The sequence below is a fragment of the Lobosporangium transversale genome (assembly GCF_002105155.1).
Source record: "Lobosporangium transversale strain NRRL 3116 chromosome Unknown BCR41scaffold_11, whole genome shotgun sequence".
NCBI lineage: Eukaryota > Fungi > Mortierellomycota > Mortierellomycetes > Mortierellales > Mortierellaceae > Lobosporangium > Lobosporangium transversale.
The window spans coordinates 701206-726517 of record NW_019028989.1 but is presented as its reverse complement, the minus strand read 5'-3'; the positions used below and the strand labels follow the sequence as shown (position 1 = coordinate 726517).

Below are 25312 nucleotides of genomic sequence, written 5' to 3'. Positions count from 1 at the left end.
CAAGCAAGGCACCAAAACAAATTACGCACATTCACACAACTCTTTGTGCGCTATTTTATTATTCTAGACCATACATTTTTTTTTTTTTTTTTTTTTTACTCCCTCTCTTTTTCTTCCCGCCATCCCGCCAAAATTTGTCCTACGAAATCGTCTACATCTTCTACGGAAAAATGTTACATGTGATTTGGCTCAACTTGATCCCGCCAAAGATTTGTCTCTCTCACACTTGTTATACACATCCCCCTCTTACCCCTCCCCCCCGCTCTCTCTCTCTTCTTTTCTCCACTACCCCTGTTTTCTTTTATTGTATATACATGTGCGAGAGAGAGATAGAGATAGAGAGAGAAAAGTTGGGAGAAGGAGAGAAAGAATATGAAAGAGGGCGAGAGATGTGAGGAACAAGATGGGTTATAAACCAAGCCAAGCAAAGATGCACACATGTGTATTCATATGTCATGAACGTGAATGGGGATGATCGGAAGAAGAGGGCAGGGCGGACAATTTATTGACAAATTGATTTTTCTAACTTTCAATATTTTTATCTACAAAACATGCGTCGTTTGTATCCATAGGGAGTCCTGACACCTTGTCCTCGTTGAAGCTCCTTTTTCTTGTGCCGCCTCTGAGCTTCTCGAAGGTGTTCAGGTCGAATTGGGCCTGTCTCACCCCAGTCTTCCATTACTTCCCGAGCTTATAGTAAACAATATTAATAATAACAATATCAATAACAATAGCAATAACAATAACAACATCAATATCAATATCAATAATAATAATGGTAAACAAAAATAATAGTGATATTAATAACATTAACCAAACCAAAGCAAGTAAAATGAATAGAAAATTAAGAAGTTAAAAGAGACGAGCAATGTAAAGTCAGTGCCAAGCCAAGTCAAGTCAAGTCAAGTGAAAAAAAAAAAAAAAAAAAAAAAAAAGTGTCATATAACAAAGTAGAGCAAGTGAATGAAAGTTAGGTTTTACTTACCCTTTTCAACCATCTCGCCCACAAAGACCTTACAAAAGCCTGCTACAACAAATGCCATTGTTTGGGTGACTTGCTGATTCAAGATGGTTCCTACCAACTTTTTTTTTTAATAAATCAAGAGTTAGGAGATAGAAAATCAAAATAAATAAAAGTGAGAATAAAAATGAGATTAGTTTTAAATCAAGATTTAATTGGAATCAAAATAAAATTAAAAGGATAGAATAAAAAATAAAAAATTCCTTTTTTTTTTTTTTTTACCTTCTTAATAGTTGATTTACTAAGTACAGATCGACGGTACACTTCATAGCGTTGTAGTTGTTCCTCAGAGAAGCAGTCGAGTAGCGCTCTACCCAGAGAAGGATACATGGTTACTACAAATAATCATACAGTTCAGCCTTTTTTTTTTTTTTTTTTTTTTTTTTCAGCTGCATTGTAGGCTTACTTGAGTTCCTCTTTACTTCGTCCCCTAGCATTGGCCTCCTGACTCCATTCATAATCAGTATACTCTGGTTCCTCTTCATGTTCATCATCCTCATCCTCTTTGCCTTCACCTCCAGCGTCACCTCCAGCCTCTCCGGTAATGGGATTTCCATCTCCATCAATAGCTTGACTCGGTCCTGCACGGCTTTCTGTCTCATCATCATCCTCGTTCTTGATGCCCAGTTGATACCCACCTTGTCCAAATCCATTAGTTCCATCCGCATCTACTCCTCCAATCCCTCCTAAGGAATGTGCTGCTGCTGTTGATGCTGCCATTCCTGATGCTATAGACCCCGCAGCTGAAGCAGTATTACCCATATTTCCTTTTCCTCCTTTACCTTTTTTAGAAGACGATGCTCCTATTCCTCCTCCAGGTGTCGAAGGAGCTGTATCTCCTCCAGCGCCCTTCTTGCCGTCCTTATTATCCGCTTTCTTTTCTCGTTTCTTGTAAGGCCCCTTGACCATACGTTGTCCTGTCTTGTTACCACCCGCATTCGCGCCAGTGGGAACATCAGGTAATTGCTTTCTTGCAACAATATTATCAAGGTTTCGATGTAGCTTTTGTTTTTTGGGTTTGGGTAATGAAGGCATCACAGCTGCATTCTTTCGTTTCCGTGGTGCAGGTGCAGTAACGCCTGCTACTGTAGTGGGTGTCGATGGAGTTGGAGTGGAAGCAGCAGAAGGTCCAGGAAATGCTGTGGGCGAAGGAGCTGCGGAACTAGTGGATGATGATCCTGATGTCATTATTGTTTGAGAAGAGAGAAATGTAGCTGCTACTGTAGCTGTTGCTGTTGTATCGGATTGAACAGGACAATGAGGTGATCCTAGAGGTGAATTTGTTTATACAAGTTCTTTTTTTTTTTTTTTTTTATGCCAATGCTCTTGTTTTGTAGAATCGATGTTGCCAATCTTCTTAATAAAAGCAAATAATTTTGAAGGCTGAGCAGATTCACGTATTTATTAAGTGATCCTTGGAAGGAAATCTCCCCAGCTGATTACACATCTTTACTCTTCTTTTTTATTATTTATACTCTATGCATTTCTATATCGTAAGATCAGTCTTATTTTCCTGTTCAGAGCTGACTGAACTGTGTCATAGCCTGCTTGAAGCCTCGAATTTTGTTACACTGTTCCTTTAGATTATTAGCCTTCGGAGAATCCCAGAGATTGGCGTGTACGAACCTCATAGCGTATCGGAAACAGACCTCCTCTTGGAAGTTTTGATAAAGCTTTCGATTGTACTTGCGTTCTTGTTTCCGAGTTTCCTCTTTGTATGGATGAGATTGGTGGATCAAAAAGTCGTGAGGCAGTACATAGTAGTCAATTCCAGAGATATAAATCTCAAATAGGCATGCCTGAGCAGATGTTGAAAAAAAAAAAAAAAAAAAAAAATAGTAAATAGAAGGGTGAGAGTAAGTAATCGTTTTCTTTCTTTCCTCTTTTCTCAATCATTGCGGAAAAAAAAAAAAAAAAAAAAAAAGCCAAGTCGTGAAAGAAACCGGAACGTACTGCTTTATTAGCTCCGTAGCCAACAAATCGCTCGTCACACCATGGTGTTCCTTCCTTTTTGAGGATCACGTATGGTTCATACGAGTGCTGATACTCCGTCACTTTGTAGACAGAATCAGTTTTGTACCAACGCTCGTAGTTTGTCGCGCCATGGCCCTTGAGAAAAAAGTCATGAAATACTGTCAACTTCTTTTCCTGCACCAGGCGGATTGCCGACTCCTTGTCCTTTGGGAATGTCGCCGAGTCGATTCCATCATCCTGATTAACATATTCGAATGCGGGTAATAACACTGCTGCTCCTGACCGCATAAGCTTCTGAGCCTCGGGGTCCAATGATAAATGATGCTTTAAATTTGTGCAGATATGAAAGTCAACTAGGCAAGGAATACAAAGCAAATGTAGACCATGAATGAAGATATATGTCAGCAAGTCGATTAGAATAGAGTTACAATAACATGGTCTATACTTCCATTGAGTTTTTACCATCGAGCATCATAAAGTAATTTGTTCTAGCAAAGAACCTGGCAACATTGCGCCACATGTTGAATTGACGGTCAAATTTATCAACGACGACATGCACATCTACGAATTCTTTCATAAATGGGTTGGAATTGTACATGTCATGCAACTTTGACAGGTTCTCGTCCCGGTTCTCGTCGTCGTTGACATGGATACTGACTGAGATAGGGCCCTGGTAGTTGGTGACTAATTTACTGAAAATAGGGTATCGATCGAAAGTAATTAAAGTTGTAATGGTCACTGCCTCTGGATCAAATTTCCTCCCTGCCTTGAAGTAGTACGGCAAGACTTTTGACGGTTGCATGGTGTTTGCAAAAATCTTATGAATCACAGCGTCTTCTTTGGTCTGGTGGGTGGGAAAATCGCTGGGCGCTAAAAGAGTTCAACAATTCAATATGTGAGTAAAAAAAAAACTCTATTGGGCTTTTGTTGTATTTTAAAGCCAATGTTGACTACGTGTGTTAATGAACTTAAAGCCCCGCTGTTGAACATACACTTCCATTCTATGAGCTGGTTCGAGTAAACTATGCTCTCGACATCGAATATTGCTTGTCCCGGCTCCAGCAAAGCTCTAGGTTTGAGGTCCTGTATAACTTCAGAATCCTGGATCTGGTTGAAATGGGTGTGTAGCGTAAATACAACTGAGCCTGCGAGGTATGCCAGCACGCCGTATCGCAGCAGCTTTGCTATAGGTTGCGGTAATCCCATAACGTACAATCAATTGCTCCGTTAATTTCAATCTAACAGCCAGACAGAATTCAAAAAAAAAAACCAAATGGTCAATTTACTCTTGGTCAGTATCAACTAAGGAAGACAGTATCTGCAGTATCTGATCCATACAAGTATGAAGCTTTCACCTGCACTTGGATTGGCTTGTGTTGTCTGCAAAAACATGGCGCTCCATTTTACCTTATGCTTTGAGTTGTAAGAAGGAAAGAGCAACAGTCTACTATTATAAACGCGCACTTGGACTGATAGAGTGTTTACAGCTTGACAAATATGTGCCAAGTCTTCTTCATTAGTTGATGAGCAGTTTATATTTTGGGTGATGGTTTGATGCGGTTGAACACAGATCAGATGAAGAGGATGAAGAGGATGAATAGATGAATGAAAGAGACAGAGAGCAATGCAATTGTGACCTATAATTGGGGGCATGTCACTCGCCCAGGGGTAAGTTCTGTCTGTGCTTTCTTTCATAATGGCCACAGTCACCCTTTATTTTTTTAGTTTTTTTTTTTTTTTTTTTTTTTTTTTTTTTTCCTTTCTTTCTCATTTCTCTTCCCCCCTTTCACTTTGTGTTTTTTTTTTATAATGCGACTTGCTACTCTGCTGTCTGGCAGAACGTTCTCTTCTGTCCTCTCAACTCCGAAATACATCTCCACTTCTGCCTCTCATAATGCAGCCATCCTCTCGTCCTTCTTCACTCCCTCATATACCCCTGCCTCTTCGTCTCCATCAGAATCAATACCGGCAACACCAGTAACATCACATCGGTCTTATCCAAAGCCTCTCACTTCTACACACCTTGATGGCCATCGACAAAAAATGTTCAAGAAGTTTCCTCATCTTCAGTATTACACCGATTTGATGATCAACCCCATAAAGAACCAGGCTGAACAGCGTAACCTAGCAGCAGCAGCCAAATGTAGAGCCGAGCATTCCTTCCCTCCGAAACTATCCGGATGGGAATTCTACAGATCCATCGGATCACCCAAATACATAGTTGCACCAATGGTCGATCAGTCAGAACTAGCGTGGCGGATCCTCAGTCGTAGATACAATGCTGATCTGTGTTATACACCCATGTTCAACGCCAAACTGTTTATTGAAAATAAACGTTACAGAGATGAGCAATGGACTGGGCTCGAAGAAGGTCTTGAAGGTGGAGGACTTAATGATAGACCGTTGATTGCACAGGTAAAGGAAAAAAAAAAAATGTTTATGCTTCATGTATACAGTTTGATTACATTTCATTGATCTTGAAAAAAAATTTTTTTTTTGTTCCTGAATTTTAGTTTTGTGCAAACGATCCAGAATGTTTACTTCAAGCTGCACTGATGGTGGCACCATATTGTGATGCTGTTGATCTTAATCTAGGATGTCCACAGCACATCGCCAGACGTGGACATTACGGCTCGTTTCTTATGGAAGATTGGCCCCTGATATCATCTCTCATCTCAACACTTCACAGGCACCTTCCCATTCCTGTCACAGCAAAGATTCGAGTCTTCCCTGAGGTAGAAAAGACTATCGAGTACGCAAAGATGGTTGTAGAATCAGGTGCACAGATGCTCGTTGTCCATGGTCGTTTGCGTGAGATGAAAGGCCATTTGACTGGAATAGCAGATTGGGAAAAGATTCGACTCGTTCAAGAGGCCGTTGGGGATTTAGTGCCTGTCATTGCCAACGGTAACATCCTCTATCATGAAGACCTTGCTAAGTGCCTTGAGAAAACAGGATGTGCTGGAGTCATGACAGCAGAAGGAAACCTATACAATCCTGGTATATTTCAGCCAGGACATTTAGAAGCTTGGAAGCTTGCTGAAGAGTACCTGACTATCTGTGATCAAGTTGAAACCAAACTAGCACATATTCGTGGGCATTTGTTCAAGATCTTCAGAACCAGTCTATTAGTTCATACAGATCTCAGATCGGAGCTCGGACTGGCAGAGAGCAACGAGCAAATGTGGGCAGTTACGAAGAAATTGAAAGCAAGGCTTATGGCGGATGCAGAGGCATCACGTTCGACTAGAGGAGACTCTAAAGACCAAGCTGATAACCAAGGTTTCCCAACTCTGCCCCACTGGTTCGTCCAGCCGTATATTAGGCCTGAGCAGCAACAACAGCAGCAGCAACAGAAATGCAAGAGCAACAACGAACAGGAGGTACTAGGCACAACGATGATAGCTAGTGGCAAGGTAGACATAATGACTACGGAACAGCACAAGGATGAGCTCAGTATTATTACCGCTGCAACAGAGTCAGATCAAGCACAGGATATTAATTCAATCATATCAAACAAAAGGGTTAAGAAGATAAAGCCCGTGTACAACCTTTGCCTGAGTGGCGCCTGTCATCATTCTTACTCATTAAAATGTGTGCATCAACGATGTAAACACTGCTGTCGGGACCATATGAGAGCCATAGGCACTTTTGACTGTGAACAACATCAAATTCGGAGCCTCAAGCTTCAACAGGGTCCATTTGGTGAGGTAGCAGATTCACAAGAGAGAGCCAGCGTTATATTGCTTGAGAATATGCCCAACCATGAGCCAACTGTTGATTCAGAGAGCAAAAGGACTTGAGAGAAGATAATTCAGAAATATTAAACACATGCATGTACTTGTAGACATAGACACGCCTTAACTGTATAAAAGATAGAATGGTCATGATACAAAGATCCAAATAGCGGAACGAGTATATATTATTATTATTATTATTATTATTATTATTATTATTATTATTATTATTATTATTATTATTATTATTATTATTATTATTATTATTATTATTATTATTTATTTATTTATTTATTTATTTATTTATTTTTGAAAAAAAAAAAAAATAATAAATAAATAGATTATTGACTACCATGGACAATTTGAACTGTTGAAGGTTCCAATGGTAAGAGAGCAGCAGCAACGTCACGACCCTCTTCTGCCAGCATATTGTAAGTCGCCGCCGCATTGGCCTAAAACCAAATAGGAAGGGAGTAAGCAGATGGTCAGAGCACTGTATTAACTTTTAATCATGTTTACCTTTAGGCATATACCCAATGGCCCTTAGCCTCAGACTTACTGTGCTCATCATATCAACTTGTATTCCTAAATTACGGATCACAGACCGAATAGCTGGGCTTAATGGCGCGAAAGCCTTTCCAGTCCCAATGACTAAGATCTCTATAAGAAGTGAAGAATAAAAAGAATTAGTCGTCTTCTTCCACCATATACTAATCTTACGTATATTGCCTTTCTAGGGGTATATCAGTCTGTATTACCTGGCCGAGGATTCATTAACTCAAATATTTTAAAGATCTCCTGTGCAGTTTTTTCATCTATGGTTTCAAAGATGGATCGCTGGGAGGAATTTAATTTTTGTGCAGAATCGGAGCTCTTTTCCAGTGACTGTGCTATTGCTCCGGATTCTTTGAAGATATCCCATAGGAAAACTTGTCCGCCAATACAAAGTACAGGCCCTTGTAGAGTAATGGCTTCTGTGGTGACGAAACCATGCTTTGTACAGGCAGTGATCGTAACAGTCTTAGACTCCTTATCATTGAACATATTCATGAAACCTGATATAGCGCCAGCTGCGTCTTCATTTGATCCTGGAGATGGGATATTCTTTTGACGAAGACCTTCAATAAACTGGCGTGCCGCTGCAGACTGTGGTTGTTGCTGTTGCTGTTGCTGAGAACTAGTACTATTTGACGTGATATTTCGTGAATGGACCAAAGCGACAGACAGCCTCGTAGTAGCCACACGCATTCGTGAAGATACATTTGGGAGCGCTGCTGCCGTTCCTGATAAGTGTCTCACTGTTGCTCTTCTTAGAACTGATGCAAGCATGACGGGTCCTTTTGGAAGTTGAATGAGTGCGCTTGCAACAGATAAAGAACTTATTTCGGTAACAGTCACATTGTTTATAAAGTGTCAAAGCACATTTCAATCACCATTCATTTCATGGCTCATCTTAAAGTGCGCATCACAGTGAGGATCAGGTGGAACAAAGTCCTTGATTCACTTCTCCGTAACAACTTGATGTTTTAATGTTCCGTACGAGCTTCGGGGCAGACGGCCATTCCCATGGTAGAAATGGATGTTGCGCTTCATGTATTTTAGAGTACAGCTGATATGGCTCCTAAAGTCCACCGCGAACTGGGTTTCACCGAGATGTTCTGGGGTGTAAAAAATGAACTGCAAGGGACGATACTAAATGCGTTGGTTTCAATGGATGTTCAAATCACAGTACCAGAATAAAAAAATTAAAAATCCAGTAAATGAAACTTGAAAAGAGAAGACCACTCTTGATGATACATGTGATAGTCAGCGAGAACATTCGCTTCCTCCCCAATGTATGACTAGGTGGGAGACACCATCCCTTCACAATTCATGATCAATAACCAATCACCCACCTACGAACCCAAACGAATGCTTAGTCTACCCTCGTCTTAGATTACCTTTCAATTACTGCATCTATGCTAGAAATAACAGAACTTGTCACAGGCTATTTATATCACTCATGTCGTTAGAAAAGACAAGACGCCAAGGAGTTTCAACTCGGCAAGTAGATTATGCGGCTTTTATTTCAAGTGAAATAAAGAAAGAGCAATGGAAGAGTAGGGTATTTTCACTCTATTAGATCGATATGTGCGCTCTTCACCTTGTGCAGATCAGTGCTATCGATACTGTCGTATGAGCCACATAAGATAAAATGCGCAACATCGCACTCGTTGCATTCATTACATTTGCTGCAAATAAATTGATATTCTTTGATTCCTTCACTTTTAGCGATTAATAGCCCTGCTCTAGAATTGCTCCTCTTTGATATCGTACTCAAAACGTCGCTTCCCAGCTCAGATGGCGTAGATGGCACTGCTTTTGTCTCATGATTTGATGCTTGGGAAGTCGGACACTGTGTTGGATCACCAACAGCCTCAAGTTGTTCCAAAAGCTTTCTATTAGCTTGACTCAAGCCCGCTACATCTCGAATGCTTGCTCCTGTAGCGCATAGAACTGTTTGCTTTGTGCTCCACTTCAAGCGGGTATGACATTGGCCATCCTTACTCTTGACAATTTGCCACATCCGAATACAGCCATCACCATGTCCTGTCGCCAGAAAGTAATCCTCCTCGGAAATACTCCATCCAAGGGTATGAACATATCCAGCTGCGATTGGGATAGTAGCCAAGCACCGGCTTGACTCTGTATCCCACAGTCGTACAGTCGCGTCTTCACTGCTTGAGGCAATGTACTGGCCATCGCAAGAATAAGATATGCTGACTGTGCAGTTGGTATGCCCTTCGAGCGTATGTAGCACAGTCCCTGTCTCAGTATCCATCATATTAATTGGCCCTTTTGCACTTCCAACAACTACCAGTCGACCGGATGGCGAAAATGCTATCTGTGGTGGAATACCATCGAAGATTGTTTCGTGGCAGAGCTCGCCTGTTTCCGCATTCCGTACTTGTAGCTTTTTGTAGTCTTGAACAAATGCTATCTTCTGACTGTCAGGCGAGTAAACCAAATAAGGCTTATCCAGTCCCATGGCTTCTAATTCATACCGGAGCTCTCCTGAGTGCACCATCCAGACTCTGATCCTACTGTTGTTATCATAAGAAGCAATCTGATGACCATTAGGCGAGAATAGCACAGAACGCACAAGATATCTACCCCCTTGCAGAGTATGTATGAGCTGTCCTGTTCGCGCGTCCCATACAGTCACGTTCCCCTTTCCATGGCCACAAGCAATTTGTTGGCCAATGAGTGAAATATCAAAGGCATTGATGCCTCCGCTTTGGTGTTGCGAGCGTAAGACTTGAATAATCTGGCTTGATTCAGTGTCCCAATAGTAAATGGGATCAACTAAGGGATCGATAGATACGAGCAGCTGGCCGCTAGGCGAATACTTAATGTCCTTTGCTCGGCTTTGTAAGACATGGATACACTGTCCTGTTCGAACATTCCACATACGCACTGTACCGTCCCTGCTGAATGAGGCCATATGCTGACCATTCGGTGAGAACCTCACTTGTCTAATGATATCTGTATGGCCATATTGATCGTGGTTGGATTGCTGTGATTGTGTGTCCCACAGCCGTATCGTCCCATCTTCACCGAATGATGCAGCCTGAGAGCCGTTTGGTGGGTATGCCATACCCCTTACATTAATAAAATGGGCACAAAATGTGTTGACCAGCTGTCCTGATCGAGCATCCCAAAGTCGCACTGTTTTGCCGTAAGTGGCAATCTGTTCTCCATTTGGCGAATATTTCAAGCCATTAATGGTACTGGAAGTACCAGTAAGAGTATGAATGATTTCCCTTGTTTGCATATCCCACTGAAATGCTGTATTCTTGGAGAATGAAGCGACGTATTTTCCATCAGGAGGATATTGAACGCCGTCAACATCGCCCTTATGCTCTAGGGCCCATTTCTTCTGACCAGATCTAGCATCCCATACATCCAATGATTTACGGGCCTCATAGCGAGTGATGATTTCCTGACCATTAGGTGAATATACGATTTGCAAAACTTGCGAACTATAGACTTGAAGCATTAGCATCAGCTTCCCTGATGCAGCATCCCATAACCGTACCGCCTTGTCTTCACCTCCAGTTGCAATCTGCTTTCCATCAGGTGAATACACCAGGCTTGCTACCTTACTAGCATGAGCCTCTATTATGTATTGGGTCATTCCAGACCTGGCATCCCACACATGCACTGATCCATCCTTGCTAGCTGAGGCGAGATAATCACCATTTGGAGAGTATGCTACTGAGCAGATAACATCTGTATGACCCTCGAACCTATGAACTACTGTGCCTAATGTTGCATCGAACACAAGAACCGCACTCTTCTCCTTATGCCATATGGCAATGTGTCGACTGTCTGGGGAGTAGATAAAGTTCTGGCCGTATTCTTCCGTCCCCAAATTCATACACCTCTCCCATGTCAACGTATTATAGATCCTGACATAATACTCATCGGTATCATAATCGTACACAGCTGCAGCTAATGTCTGACCATCAGGCGAATATGATACCTGGAGTATCTTCCCTCCTGCATGAAGAAGTGGCCATTCTCCAAACTGTACACCTGCCATCTTTGCTCCATTCAAGTCTGCGTTATGAAGCCAACAGCTACGAAGGTTGACATTCCTCAAATCTGCTCCTTGTAGTTGAACTCCATCGAATATTCCATGGCTAAGGTCGGCTCCTGGGATCTGGATGCCTCGCAAGTCTGCTTCAATAAACGACTCTCCTGCTCGGACTAAGATCGTCATTGCGTTTGCTGCTGCTGTCCGCCATTGCTTGTCGCTCTTCGACAGTTCAACATACTCATATAGCTGCCGTTTGAACTTTGCTTCCATTCCAACTCGGTCTTTCAGGAACTCAAGAATCGATGGCTCATTCACAAAGCTTCTCCACACCAAAGGCGAGGTCTCATTCGCTTCGGCTGGATCTGCTGCCTGCTCAACTGCTTGGCTCTCTTCCGCCTCAAAACTGAATACAGAGCTGATGCTCCTTCGGCGGGAATTCGGTATCGCTGTTGCTTCTGTATCAATAGCGTTCATTTTTGTCACTTTCTGTGGTTCAAACATCGCTCGTACCACACAGTATTCCAGAATAGACCGATGCACAAACCGGTACTGGCCACCTGTGCGGCTCATAGGTGATGCTTCTCGCAGGAGATTATTCCTGCTATCTCTGCTAAAGTACTCCTCTTTCCATGTACTCCTATCCTTGGATGGGGAGTAATCCACCACTGGATTGCCATCTTGATTCTTGTAGACTGCCACAGCAAGCTCTTTCAAGTACAAGATCCCATTTTGTGCGAACCCTTCATCGCATAGTATTCTGAACATTTTCCTATCCTCTGGCATCGATATCTCGCCTAATCGCTTCTTGCCTCGCTCAAACCACAGCTCAACGAATTGGTCATACAGCGTGACGCGCTTGATTTGCGTTTTGGAGATATCTTGATCCGGATCTACCATTCGTGGCAATACTTCTAGCGTCATCAATAGTATGAATGGATTCTTCACAAGTTCTCGTAGACTAGGGACCATCTTAAGTGCACGCAGATAGTCTTCTGCACCCCACAGTATGTCCATTGTTGCGACATATTGCTTGATATAGTCATCGATCTGAGCCTCAGAGAATGGTACAATCACAGCCTCTTGGAACAACTCTGCGTTTACTTGGTAATTGCGGTTCATAGGCTGGAAGCGGCTTCGATAATCATTTCCAAGATATTCACTACGACAACTGATCACCATCTGACACTTCCACCCACCAGGCTGATTGAGGTGGTTGGTGAAATACAGATTATTAGTCTGCATAGCCTCATCATACCCATCACAAATCAAGATGAATGACCGGGTCATCTTCAGTTCCTTGATCTCCTCCTTGGTGAAATCATACATTCGCAGCTGTTTTGTGACCACATCCTTGGATGGGTCATCGATGGCTGGTAGATTGATGAATAGTGGGATTCGATCATGGTTCTTTTGATATGCTTCCCACAGAGTGTGCTCTAGAGCGTGGTTGAATGTCGACTTGCCTGCCCCTGAATCACCTTGGATAAGTAGAACTTTCTGATCGCTGTCCAGGAACTCATTCACCTTGTCCATCAGCAAGAACGAGTCGTCGTCATTCGCTTGTGGACTGGCTTTGGCATATTGTTGAATGTAAAAGTATTTATCATCTCTGTTCGCCATCCGCTGTCGCATGAGTAGACGCAGACTCTTTTCCACATCGGGCCTATTCTGTGCACGATTAATCAATGATGGAGATGCAGGCGGAGGCAGAGCGACAATAAAAGGGTATTGTCTTATTGCCTCTTGAGAGCAATTGCTGAAGAGCTGTTGCTTGTTGGTATCTCCATCCGTAGCAAGATCATGCAGGAGTGACTCTACAACTACAATGAAATGTATATAGATAATATACCATCAGCATCAGTATCTTCGCTTCTCATAACCGACTCAATGATGACGGAGACACCATATCATATCTACATACCTTGTAGACCATCGATTGGTAACGAGGTCAATCCCTTCAGTATAGTTACAATCCATTGTTTGATCTTCACATGTTGGCCCCAATCCTTGTCATTCTTGTACATCTCTCCAAGGAATGCGATGGCATCTTGTCGAACCTTCAGGTCCCATTGTGGATTGGCTGCAATCTGTCCTAACCGCTGGCATAGTCCCCATTGGAATGCTGTATCATTTCGACAGGATGTTTCACACACAAGAGTCTTGAACTTGGTGAACTCGCCAGTCTGGAGGAGTGCATCAGCTCCGCGGAGCGCTGGATACCATGCAGTCTTGCGGTTAAAGCTGAGCCCTTCTTCCATATCCTGTTTGAATGCCGCTCCACTCTCGTATAGTGAAACCGCGCCTTTGTACACATCCAGACTCTTATCAACAATGTCTGTTACATAATGAAGCTCATTCTGAATATTGGCTAGTTCATCCATAAAGTCATTTAGATTTAATTCTTTGACTGCACTCACTAGTCCAAATACTCCTCGAGCCACTGCTGATGTACGTCGAAGCATGGCCTGCATTGATGACTCATCATTTGGGATATATAGCAGAGCTTGGAAAGCATAGGCTGCATGGTATACCAGATGAGGATCTGAGCTGCCTTTTAGTTCTTTCAAGTAGGCTGCTAATGGCTCATGGAGCTGTTCCCGTTTTAGACCCTTAACCTGATTGTTTATCATGGCATCAAGCACATGTGAGACTGTAACACAAAGCCGATAGATATGGCTGCTGGACTCCATGTGCGTTCCCTGTAAGCGAGAATTGAGAGTGTTGAGGATATTGACCAGATCATCAGAGTCGAGGTATCCAGGAGAAGCATGCTGAATCAGCTGAGCCAACCCTTCAAGCAAGTAAGTCGCCAGCATGATATTCTGGCTGATTCCATTGACCAAGGTCATGAGCACTTTCCTATATTGTTCATGCTTGAGAACTGGAGCCAGCATCACGACCTCAGCAACAGCAGCCTCAGTCTTGATATCATCCTCGATGAACACTGCAATTACATCTGAAGCCAAGTTATAAAGTCTAGCGTTCTCATCTTGATCTTTCGATGTGGCCGAAGACCACTCTTGCTCCTGAGCTGTAAGATCCTTTAGTGGTTGTTGTGCAGTCGAAAGCAAAGTGAGACAGTAGGCTAGCTGCTGGGTATTATTTAATGGAGTATCTGGATCTGGCAGGTTACACTTGAAGGTCGCTTGAGTTACGTCGCGGTCAAAAATATCTGAGGGAATAACTGCGATGCTGTGTGTCGTTTCAAATTTTGTTGCTTTATTCATCTCCTTCAATTTGCTGATGCTGTTGCCGCCGCTCTCCTGCTTAGCATTGATATTATTGTTGTTGTTGTTATTGTTAGTAAAGCTACCGAATCGTGATGGTTGTTGACATATATTGCTGCTTCCTGGGACATATCCCCATTTCTCTGCTTTTATGTCGCTCTTCTTGGCATCATTTGAGCGACCCAAACGTTCGAATAAGCGAGCAACTTCATAATGGGCCGAGCCGATACTTTGATAAAGCATCTTGTCTTCAATGGAACCTGAAGAGGCCAGATTCTTTCTCTCCGATCGCCCAATTCGAGACAGCGCAAAGTCTGCATCGAGACACAGCTCCATGAGGATGGCATGGTCATTGTCTATTCTCCGAGTATCCTCCATGTAAAGATTGAAGAGCTTAAGAGCCTTTGATGGCAAGAGGACGCCTCGTGATGAAGTCAACGTAGAACCAAACATTGGATACTGCCTTCCTTTTTTCTTGTATAGGTCAAGACTATCAATTTTCAAAGAATTAGTATTTTGAATGGCATTATTAGAAAGCAGTCTTCCTTTAGATGGGATAAATGCGTTTGTAGGGGTTACATACCGCTATAAAGTATGTCAATGGCTCGTTCAATAAAAGCTTTCTGAGAGGTATATTGAATGCGATGCAACAGAGAAAAATAGATGTAAAAAAAAGCTAACAAAGCTCTAGCCAAGTTCATCTCGGAAAAGAGAGTAGAGCCCGTTTGATGCATCTTTGGCTCTGTTCTTTCACGTCACCAACCATTTCTCTGATTAACTCAGGGAGGAAGCTTCATTAGCAAAAGCTCGCAGAAAAAAAAAAAGCTTAATATGCTGTGAAATAAAAGAAGGTAGACTAGCATCGCATGTGCTGCTTTTTTTTTTTTTTTTTTTTTTTTTTCGCGGATCAACAGAAATGACTGCTTATTTGAGGATAACGTCGGGCTTTTCAACTGTCTGATGTACCATTATAATTCTTCACGACAGACAGGCAACAGACATGTCTTCTGAAAACCCTGCACCGACAGCAACCATGTTGAATGAAGATGAATCTTCCTCAAGTACAACCTATCAAAAGGGAATTTCACCCATAAAACCCCAGTATATTCGCCCCAAAGCAGCGGCAGTTCAGCAGGAGGAAACCATAGCTTCCTTAAGTGAAACGGTCGAGAAAGAAGGCGATGAGGGACGAACTGGAGAGGGTGACAATAATAGCTTAAAAGAAGACGAGGATACTAAGAATGATAATAACAAGCGAAGCCGTAAAGATGTAATTATTGTTATCTATTATTATTATTTATTTTCATTTCATTTTATTTTGCCTAAAAGGCCACCGAAAGGTATGGCTTCTTTCATTGATCAATGTGTTAACACTATATTTTCTCTTCATCGAATATTTTAGAAGCATGTCAAGAATAATAAGAAGAAGCGTGGAGGGCAAACTCAGGATCGAGTTGTTACACGTCGCATCGAAGATGAGGTTCAGATCTGCTTTAAAGTTGCAAGAGGCGAGGAATGCGATAAAGGCGATAGGTATTGCCCATACATTAGTGTTGCAAATGAAATGATACCAGGTGTATATTTTCTAACTGGTACTCTGCTCCGTGGATGATTTTACACTATAGCTGCAAGTTTAATCATAATGTTCAAAAGTATCTGGAAGCAAAAGGGAAGGATCTAGGTGACCGTTGCCCTAACTATGAACTGACTGGAGAGTACGTCTTATTGATTTGCTATAATAGGTCATTTTAATGTCCCATTTAGCGCATAATATGTTTTATCAAGTTAATCCTTTTCCCTTTTTTAACACAAGGCTTCGTCCTTACATTGTGGATTAGCTGTCACTACGGATATAAATGCAGATATTTGAGCGCTCATCTAGACGCAGACGGGAAACTTATTAAGGATAAAGAAAAAATCGCTAAATATGAACCCCAGTCTCTCAATGTCTTCACTCATGATCTTACTCTTAAGCTCCGATCTTTCAACGTATGTAAAATGCCATCCGCTACAAATGGCTGAACTGATATTGACATACTCTTCAAGAGATGTTCGCAATTATTAATTGTTATTATAATATTTTATATTTAGTTCGATTTTTCACGATCAGAGGCATATGTCAAGAAAATGGCAGAGGAGATTGCACAAAATGCGCCAAATAAGTCTGAAGAGCAAATAGTAGATAAAATTAGTAGCAATGAGACGCTGTCCCCGTCCAACACAGCTACTAAAGAAACAGAGACGATTATATCGGATCAGGATTTAGATTTGGAAGGCAGAAATATCAAGAGTATTACAACATCAACTGCTATAGATGGTCCTACACTTGCCGACACGCCTGATGTTCCATTACGCCCATGCGAGAAGAAGAAGGTAGGTGATGCTCAATACGGCATGAGCATATATCAAGCAGACGTATCGTTTTTTACCTAATATATTTAACTTAAATGTCCTATCATTCATAGATCGATTTTAGGGGCAAGACATACTTGGCACCTCTCACTACGGTTGGAAACCTACCTTTTCGACGCATTTGCAAAGAATATGGTGTTGACATCACGTGTGGCGAGATGGCCATGGCTTCAAATCTAGTACAGGGACAAAAGGGAGAGCTGGCTCTTTTGAGAAGACACAAAAGCGAAGACATTTTTGGCGTGCAGTTGACTGGTAACAAGGTCGATGTTGTTGTTAGAGCCTGTGATATGATCAACCAGGTGGCTAATGTAGACTTTGTTGATTTGAACATGGGGTGCCCGATCGACCTTGTTTACAACAATGTAAAAAATCCAGTGGCTAGAACATAACTATACATTGTGTATTTGCCCTAGTTAGATCTCGAAAGTTGATGAACGTTATTCTTTTTGCATTGCTAGGGCTCTGGAAGTGGACTACTAAACTCTCCCAATAAGATCAAGAGAATGATCAAGGGAATGAAGACAGTACTGGATGTTCCTGTCACAGTCAAATTTAGGATGGCTGTACATGACAAGAAGCCAATTGGCGAAACTATGACATCTCTTTTCTATGATTTTGGAGCGGCTCTTGGTACTCTTCATGGCCGCTCACGACAACAACGGTACACCAAGTTAGCTGATTGGGACTATATTAGCCAATGTACTAAAATCAATCGTGGATCTCTAGGTGCAGATGATTATATGCCACTCTTTGGCAATGGAGATATCCTCGGACCCTCAGATTACTATCGTCATATGAAGGAGCACAATGTGGACGGATGCATGATTGCACGTGGTGCATTGATGAAGCCCTGGATCTTTGAGGAGATAAAGTCAAACCGCGACTGGGACATTTCTTCTGGCGAGCGCTTCGATATGATGAAGAGATTTTGTAATTATGGGCTAGAACACTGGGGTTCCGATACTCAAGGCGTTAACCAAACCCGTCGTTTTTTGTTAGAGTGGCAAAGTATGTATCCATTGATAAAAGTTTTGGAAGCGGTCATTGAATCGATTTATTCAGTTGACCTGTTGTTATCGTCCTGTTATTATTGCTATACCCTACATAGGCTTTTTGCATCGCTATGTCCCAGTTGGCCTGCTTGAGGTCCTTCCGCAAAAGATGAATGATCGGCCGCCTCTTTTCTTTGGACGTAATGACCTTGAGACACTGATGGCTTCTCCTGATGTCAAGGACTGGATTAAGCTGAGTGAAATGATTTTAGGGCCAGCTCCTGAGGCATTCCGCTTTGATCCTAAACACAAGGCCAACTCTACTTCCGTTGAAGGATGAAGACGATTGATTTTTCTTTTCTTTTTTTTTAAAAAAAAAAGTAAAATAAAAATTCAAAAATGTCTAGTATAGCTCGATAAAAGTATTCATTAAAGATGACTTTTCGTGGGATTACGGGGTTATGGAATGATAAAATACTTATTGAATTCTGCGTGGACACATGAGGCTTGCATAAATTCATGCTGCAATCAATGTAGGATCTGCTTTGAACTAAGGGGCCTTTGCTCCCAATTGGAGAGGCGCTTCAAGGTGTCCAGACTCAACCCGCTAAAGAGTAGAACTATATCGGATAGACCATTGAGATTATTAATATGAGTGTGCTTCATGGGATAATCTTGGTGAGCTCTTGAATAATTTCTCCTCCACTTGGAAGTAGCATCGCTGTTGTATTGTCACGATAGACGTTGCCACTATTGAACGTCTGCAGTGAGACACGTATCATGTAGGAGTTTGCTTGATCTATGCTGTGTTCTCATTAAGAAGCTCATTAACGCTTGTCTCTGCGTTTATATCTGTACTCTGTGAACACCTTCACCATAAAGGTTGCCAATACAGTCCTGTGGGAGCCTTGAGAGACTGAATATGATTTGAATGCTGCTGCCATCATGTCTGATCTGTCGTAAACCCTGTATCAAGTAAACTTCAGATTCAAATGACTGCGTGACCAAAAGCACTTTAGTGTAAACTCTTGAGAATAATCACATCAACGCCTTCTTACACGGCGGCTAATTGTATACTTTTCAAATGAAAAAAAATGAAAAACTTTGAGGTAAAAGCGAAAATCGCTTGAAACAGAGGTTATCTATGTTGTTCTTCCTCGAAACTTCCCTTCATTCGGAAATGCAACTTATCCACTTTACATATTGACTGGTCATTATCAAAGTAGTTGACCCAAAGGTGCCTTATCCCTTCGTCCGTAACAAGGGCAAATTTGCCATTATAAATGGGCTTAAAATCCAGCAATCCATGGGCATTGTCTTGAAAATTCATTTCGATGTCGAAATAAATGACCGAAAACTAAATTGTCATGGAGCTATCCTGGCTTCTTTATTTGTGCAAATAAAAAACTCATGAAGACTTTCGCATGACCCTAGCATCCTCTTGGGAGTCCATTGTATCGTTTATTTATTGACAGGTGTAATATAGCAGTGATAATATTCGCCGCCGTAGTCTCGACTTGAAAGGAGGGCAATCTGAGTTGATTCATTCTACCGCACCCTGTAAAGCTCGGCAAGACTTGATTTGTCACATCATTTACTTGCTCGTCTTCTTGCGTTCCCTTGATGTATCTGGGTTGGTAAACACTGCTAATAGAGTTTGTTGGGCCTGTTGAAACCAGAGGGAACCACAACAACATATCATACCCAAGGTGATACAAATATCTCTGTTGGAGTGAGTGGTGAACTGTGTGTGGTTCAGATGTAGTGGACATAAACGGCGGAAGAATGCATCGAAAGGATGTGAGCGGTTATGAGAGCAAGGAAGAAGGGGTTGGTATGCATGTTCAAGTCCTTGGCAAGAGGGCATGAGTAGCAGTTGTGATCAATGGTATAGTTTCTAGACCCTATCTTCCACGTACAGCATTGCATTATTGTTGTTTTCAGACCTGGCACCAATCATGCGAGGTATTTCTCTTTCTGAGGGTTCCTTGTGTTAGACGGCCAGACAGAAAGCTTAGAAGAGATACAGACAACGGTGAAAAAAATGTATGTGAGCAAACAGTTGCTGTGTTTATTTGTTGTCTGCACATGCCTTCTTTCATCGCGGGCTTTTTTTTCCTTTTTTGTTCGTCAATCACTGTGTGCACGAATAAGCAGCTGAAGCATCTCTTTGGTTTCTGTACATGTATAAACACATTTTACATCGCGGCGTCTTTTTTTGTTCAAAACACAAGCGTTTTCCATTGGTGCCTCCAAACAAACTTTATTTTGGTGGCCACTCCACAATCATCCCATGGTTATAACAATCCCTAGGAAAGGATCAAACGCGTCGGTATCAATCTCGCTTCTGTATTTCTAGATGCATATGTTTTGGCGATTGGTATCAACTATCAAATTCACACATACACACACCAAACGACCGCCAAAAACCACCACTCTCGCTTCTGCTCTCCCTCCATCCACAAGGCGCTGCGCAATATCACCATTAACAAGGCATCGTCCAGTAAGAAAGGGTGCTTAGATAGCTTTAACTCCAAGCAATAAGCGCATGCAACTACATCACTCCTATCTCCGCCATTGATGCCGGAATCTGAGAGTCAACGAATATCTCTGCTTTAACGCAATAGTACTGGGGCTGTTGGAGCAAAGAGCATCATTTGAAGCCATTCTCTGATAAAAAAAGACTTTTTTTCTTTAGTTGTTACCTATAATCACCGAGTCATATCTGTCAATGCATTTATTACCCCTGTTCAAAATTATAAATCTTCTTTTATTCATTAAATTCCTCACAAAGCACAAAGCAAGGGCCAGTACAAACAAAAGAAACTGAAAAAAAAAAAAAAAAATTGTGTAACAAAGGATCGACATCGACACTGTATGCTGTATATGGAGATGATTTTCGAATGCTCACTTTGGTATCTCAATGCTATTGTTTCCAATCTGCCGTTCATGCGAGAGCTTGTATTTATTTGTCAATCTCTGCTATTGACTTGAACAAACCCCAATCCAAACAAAGAAACTGAATAAAGATTGATGTGGCCTGTGAAGCAAAGGATCGATATCAAAACTATATGAGACAATGTTAAAATTCATGATCAATCCAGGATATAAAAAGGGACCATTGCCTTCCTCCTTCAAAGTCCCATCCCTTTTACCACTGCCACTTGTTCCTGTATCTTTCCCTCAATATTCTTTATCTATTCACTTTGGATCTTTAAACCATAAAAAATCTCATCCTTTTATACCTTTGTCGCTCTTTTTTTTTTTTTTTTTTTTTTTTTTTTTCTTTTTCATTTCTTTTCATCACCACCATTTTTCCTTTTTCTTTCTCTTTCGCTTAGATATTGACCATGGGGCTGAAGTCCTTCTTCAAACTGGTTGCGGATCGCGGGGTTTTACCTTCGGAAACTGACGTGGGCAATTTCTTGGCGGCAAACCCTGACCATTCTGTTCATGTAGATCTCCTCGGTACGTTCTATTACGACACCCTCCGCAGAGTCGTCCATGCCAAGATGAAAAGCGAATCCATCATTGATGTAGGAAGGTCCCTGGCTCTCGTGATAAAGGACAATCTGACTATACATATTGATGGGGAACCTTGTACTGAGAAAGAAAAAGCAAGGACAGAACGGCAAGCCATAAGAGAAAAAAATATGGATGCTTTGGAGAACGATATGAGCACCTTCGAGAGAAATTCTCGGAGTGGGGTATGGACTCGTCCTCAAGTCATGAGGCGCATCCAGAAGGGTCTTCGAGAAGTCCACACCCTTAGCGTCCAGGAAAAGGATCAGCTGGCAACAGGCCTTAGCTCTGTCTTCGATGTCTGTCTGTGTACATATGAAGCGGACCCATGCATAGGGTGCCATAATGAGGAGAATGATAGAATCGTGATATCCCAAGACTCTGATTTTTTTGCGTGCGAACGAGTCTGCTTCCTAGCGCGACCCCTTCCACACCGTAGACGGAAGTTTGGGGTTTACGATGTAGACAACGTTATCCAAGCACTAAGCCCGTCATCACATGAACATCTGGTGTTATTCTGTGCCATCGCAGGCAATGATTACTCAAGGAACCTCGAGACGTTGGCCCGATTAATAATCTTCGATTAATTCGAAAGGTTGCGTGGAACGAGAACTACAATAAAATGCTTCGAGATTACCTAAGGGAAGCTAGTGAGATGTTGGGAGGGAACGCGGCAGTACAGGAACGCAATGGTATAACCTTGTGTAAGGTATTTTCATGTATATTCTGCAATCAAATGCTCTTTATTCAGACTTTTATTTTTTATTTTTATTTTTTTTTTCCTAGTTTGATGTCGAGAAAACAAACGAAGATATGAGCGACATTGAGTTTTTTTTGCGGGAGAACAAAAAAGTGAAAAAATACTCAGACTTTCCTACGTCCCCCTGGTCACCCGGGTATGTGTATCTGTCTGAACACGCCCTAGTTGACACCCTCTGGGCGAACGAAGATACCAAGCAGCTGCTGGAGCGTATTCTGCCTCTCGACAATCCTTCCAAGACTGCAATGTTTGAGTGTGTACAGGGAACAAAAGGGGTTTTGATTCAGGCTCTCTTTTGTGACATTGGAGGCGATCGCATGGTTCTTGGATATCGAGACAAAGTATCCCTGCAGTCACAGGACAAGGATCTAACTCGGTTCAAACTCAAAGGAACAGTTTCTACCAACGGTCTAGTTCTGAATCTACTTGCCTATGACACAACCCAGACGAAGAAGAGACAGCAGCAGTCTGACGTAGATGAAGAAGACCCCAGCCAAGAACTGGAGCTTTCTCAGGGATTTCTCAACACGACGTGTTCAGAGGCGGCCGGTGAAGACCTAACAGATGAAGACTACGCAAACATAAACTGGAAGAGGAGCTCCAAACTGCTTGAAAACGTTGAGCTCACATTCAACAAACCAGGGCGATGCCCATCCGTAAACACCACAACTATCGTCGGATGTGATACTGGTATTGTTAACGCCCTTACGTTTTCCTCCCTGGATCCTCACAACCCTAACTTGCGGCAAAAGGTAAAGGTGAGAAGCAGGTTCTTGTACCTCCCCGTCCTCCGCTTCAATCACCTGTTGAACAAAAGGAAGCGTGAAAAAGGAATGATTGAGGTTGAGAGCGCCATCCCTGTGTTTGGAAGGGATACGTACAATGAGTACTTTCAATGGATGAACGAGGAGTCCCAGACACAGATAGGATCAAAGAATTTGGATGTGCTTCAAGAATTCTACGAGTCCAGGTGGACCTGAAAAAAAAATGGGACCTACGAAAGGCTCAACGAGCTACGTTCGACTACGCGGTGCAGCGAGTGTTGAAGATGCTCGGGGAAAAGGGGTGCTTTTCGTCGGCCTAGGGTCCGTTGAAAGTAGTAAAGGAGTTCCCAGCAAGCACACTGCTATAACGAGACACCTTGTCACACAGGTATGGCTTTTTTTAAAAAAAGTAAGAAAAGCTGGAAAGCCATAGAGCCCTTGTTAATAAACGACTGCCATTTGAAACGCTTAGGTCAAAGCACGAGGACACTTCACTGTAGGGGCGCACGAATTTTACACCAGCGCCCGCTGTCCCCGACCTCTCTGCGATAGCTTTTTAGAGACGGTGTACCCTCGCTCTAAATATTGCTGGACATGTAAGGTATTCTTCGACCGTGACGCAGTAGGGGCGGAAAACATCGCAAGAATCGGTCTTGCTCAAATTGAGAGGCAAGAGAGGCCTGCAAAGTACAAGCCCACGGAAGAGTCCCTGCTCCGGCTGCAAAGCGCGCACGACGCTAGACACAAGTATTTGGGTGCCGGCACACCCACAAAAAATTTGTAAGTTCTGTTTATTTTCGTCTCCTGTATCCTCTCTAATCTTTTGCAAAAACCGTACAGATCAACAGATAGTAACTGTAAGGGTCTCGTCATATCTATCCATGCTCATTAGCTGGTGGGCCAATGCTGTACTAGATGCGATATCATTTTGATTGCAGCTTTTTCCGCTACTGGTGGTTTGTTTCTGCTTGGTGGGTAGTCCCCACTTGAATAGAACGGTCATTAGGCCCTTGTAAAGGTTGTAAAGTCCATTTTGATTGGTTTGCACAGATCATATCGGGTATTAGTCAGGTGATATTCAACAATCATTATAAATATTATTCTTAATTATTCTTAATCAGAAAAGAACAGAGAGGGCATAATCTGAGAAACATCCATTAAAGACGTCAGAAATGGCACAGACAACTCAGCCTAGGGATGCAAAAGGTACACGCAGAGGATTGCATTCAATGGAGCCGCTCATGGGCCAAAAATAGCGCAGACATTCTGACTTTTTTATTCTTCAATACTGTTTTGCTCAACTTTCAATTAGTCATCTCGCTGATCCTTCAGTCACTCTCAGTGGAGGATACTGAGCAAAAAGTCATTCATCAATTACTCGAGTTCGCGCATAGTATGTCTTATTTCTCTTGTTCAGCATGTGCTATGGTTTATGCTTAATACTCATAGCGCGTAGCAATATTATTTTTATACATATAATGTGTCTTTAGGATATACCACGGATGTTTTTCAGGATGCACTTCTCTACTCTGAACATGCAGGCAGGACCGAAGTCGGACTAGAGGATGTGAAGTTAGCTATCCAGGGCCGTGTTAACCATTCCTTCACATCACCGCCGCTCAAAGAGGTAATTGATTGAAATATGGTGAAAATAGTGTACCTCTGTGCACATGCTGACCATTACTATTTTTATTTTTCCTAAGTTCTTGCTCGAGCTTGCAGAAGAAAAGAATAAGGTCCCTCTTCCTTTAATCCCAGAAAAATACGGTATCCGATTGCCTCATGAACGACATTGTCTTACAGCAGTCAATTTTCAACTTATTCCAGAGGTAAGAGCGATATACCCCTTGGATATGGTCTTTAATCCAACTACGTCTTTGTACTAAACAGTTTTTTTTTTAATGTCCTATGACTCATTGCTTAATAGCTACCGCCATCGGGTGTTCAGCGTCTTTCATCAGATGCTATAAGCACGTCAATAGGAGGAAGAGGAGTAGGAGAAGCGCCATTGGCGTCACCGTTATCAGCAGAACCACCATCACTATTCAAAGTTAAGAGTGAAGACGAGGACGAAGATGAGGAAATGAAAGATGCTGTTGTGGAGCAGTCGTTGACACAGAATCAGCAGAATCTGCTAAACCATGATCTTTGGAAACGCAAACGGGCTGAGGATGAAGACAATTACGATGAAGAATAGCTAAGAGATATTACTATGGATAAACTGCATTTTGTACAATATTTAATACCTGCGTAGTGTTTTTTTTTTTCTTTTTTCTTTTTTTTTTTTTTTTTCTTTTTCGGGCCAATATGGTCTAATT

General features: G+C 42.1%; 7 protein-coding genes across 7 annotated transcripts; 4 read left to right on the top strand and 3 right to left on the bottom strand.

Annotated features, from left to right (window-relative positions):
* Positions 1-479: 479 nt before the first annotated feature.
* Positions 480-2334, bottom strand: BCR41DRAFT_350246 (hTAFII28-like protein conserved region-domain-containing protein). Its single transcript, XM_022023636.1, has 4 exons — positions 1428-2334; positions 1244-1331; positions 986-1082; positions 480-690 (listed from the first exon to the last, which is right to left on the bottom strand). Exons 1-4 carry the CDS (start codon positions 2207-2209, stop codon positions 539-541), a joined length of 1119 nt encoding a protein of 372 aa, XP_021883180.1. The 5' UTR covers positions 2210-2334; the 3' UTR covers positions 480-538.
* Positions 2335-2538: 204 nt separating this feature from the next.
* Positions 2539-3797, bottom strand: BCR41DRAFT_377293 (glycosyl-transferase for dystroglycan-domain-containing protein; the record flags this gene model as incomplete). The annotated part of the gene is made up of 3 exons (XM_022027092.1): positions 2539-2820; positions 2975-3348; positions 3458-3797. 3 exons carry the CDS (start codon positions 3795-3797, stop codon positions 2539-2541), a joined length of 996 nt encoding a protein of 331 aa, XP_021883179.1.
* A 1283-nt stretch (positions 3798-5080) lies between these two features.
* BCR41DRAFT_303061 (dihydrouridine synthase-domain-containing protein) lies at positions 5081-6798 on the top strand (the record flags this gene model as incomplete). The annotated part of the gene is made up of 2 exons (XM_022020698.1): positions 5081-5410; positions 5509-6798. 2 exons carry the CDS (start codon positions 5081-5083, stop codon positions 6796-6798), a joined length of 1620 nt encoding a protein of 539 aa, XP_021883178.1.
* Positions 6799-7073: 275 nt separating this feature from the next.
* On the bottom strand, positions 7074-7776 carry BCR41DRAFT_303016 (NADH dehydrogenase 1 alpha subcomplex assembly factor 3; the record flags this gene model as incomplete). The annotated part of the gene is made up of 3 exons (XM_022020697.1): positions 7074-7184; positions 7292-7392; positions 7491-7776. 3 exons carry the CDS (start codon positions 7774-7776, stop codon positions 7074-7076), a joined length of 498 nt encoding a protein of 165 aa, XP_021883177.1.
* Positions 7777-15488: 7712 nt separating this feature from the next.
* On the top strand, positions 15489-18364 carry BCR41DRAFT_350241 (hypothetical protein). Its single transcript, XM_022023635.1, has 8 exons — positions 15489-15811; positions 15944-16074; positions 16167-16256; positions 16380-16530; positions 16633-16914; positions 17007-17318; positions 17415-17964; positions 18065-18364. Exons 1-8 carry the CDS (start codon positions 15542-15544, stop codon positions 18286-18288), a joined length of 2010 nt encoding a protein of 669 aa, XP_021883176.1. The 5' UTR covers positions 15489-15541; the 3' UTR covers positions 18289-18364.
* A 3893-nt stretch (positions 18365-22257) lies between these two features.
* Positions 22258-23778, top strand: BCR41DRAFT_350238 (hypothetical protein; the record flags this gene model as incomplete). Its single annotated transcript, XM_022023634.1, has 3 exons — positions 22258-23200; positions 23244-23382; positions 23467-23778. Exons 1-3 carry the CDS (start codon positions 22284-22286, stop codon positions 23776-23778), a joined length of 1368 nt encoding a protein of 455 aa, XP_021883175.1. The 5' UTR covers positions 22258-22283.
* A 346-nt stretch (positions 23779-24124) lies between these two features.
* BCR41DRAFT_334552 (transcription initiation factor IID, 31kD subunit-domain-containing protein) lies at positions 24125-25228 on the top strand. Its single transcript, XM_022021935.1, has 5 exons — positions 24125-24200; positions 24307-24387; positions 24485-24621; positions 24698-24823; positions 24922-25228. The coding sequence occupies exons 1-5, from the start codon at positions 24167-24169 to the stop codon at positions 25189-25191; spliced, it is 648 nt and encodes a 215-aa protein (XP_021883174.1). The 5' UTR covers positions 24125-24166; the 3' UTR covers positions 25192-25228.
* Positions 25229-25312: the final 84 nt, after the last annotated feature.

Coding starts and splice junctions, on each gene's coding strand:
- BCR41DRAFT_350246 (XM_022023636.1), bottom strand. CDS start 2,209: ATGACATCAGGATCATCATCCACTAGTTCCGCAGCTCCTTCGCCCACA. Junction 1,332..1,427: donor CGAAGTAAAGAGGAACTCAA/GTAAGCCTACAA, acceptor TTCTCTGGGTAG/AGCGCTACTCGACTGCTTCT. Junction 691..985: donor GGGCGAGATGGTTGAAAAGG/GTAAGTAAAACC, acceptor GTTTACTATAAG/CTCGGGAAGTAATGGAAGAC.
- BCR41DRAFT_350241 (XM_022023635.1), top strand. CDS start 15,542: ATGTCTTCTGAAAACCCTGCACCGACAGCAACCATGTTGAATGAAGAT. Junction 16,531..16,632: donor TTAAGCTCCGATCTTTCAAC/GTATGTAAAATG, acceptor TTTTATATTTAG/TTCGATTTTTCACGATCAGA. Junction 16,915..17,006: donor GCCCATGCGAGAAGAAGAAG/GTAGGTGATGCT, acceptor TATCATTCATAG/ATCGATTTTAGGGGCAAGAC.
- BCR41DRAFT_334552 (XM_022021935.1), top strand. CDS start 24,167: ATGGCACAGACAACTCAGCCTAGGGATGCAAAAG. Junction 24,622..24,697: donor CATCACCGCCGCTCAAAGAG/GTAATTGATTGA, acceptor ATTTTTCCTAAG/TTCTTGCTCGAGCTTGCAGA. Junction 24,824..24,921: donor ATTTTCAACTTATTCCAGAG/GTAAGAGCGATA, acceptor ATTGCTTAATAG/CTACCGCCATCGGGTGTTCA.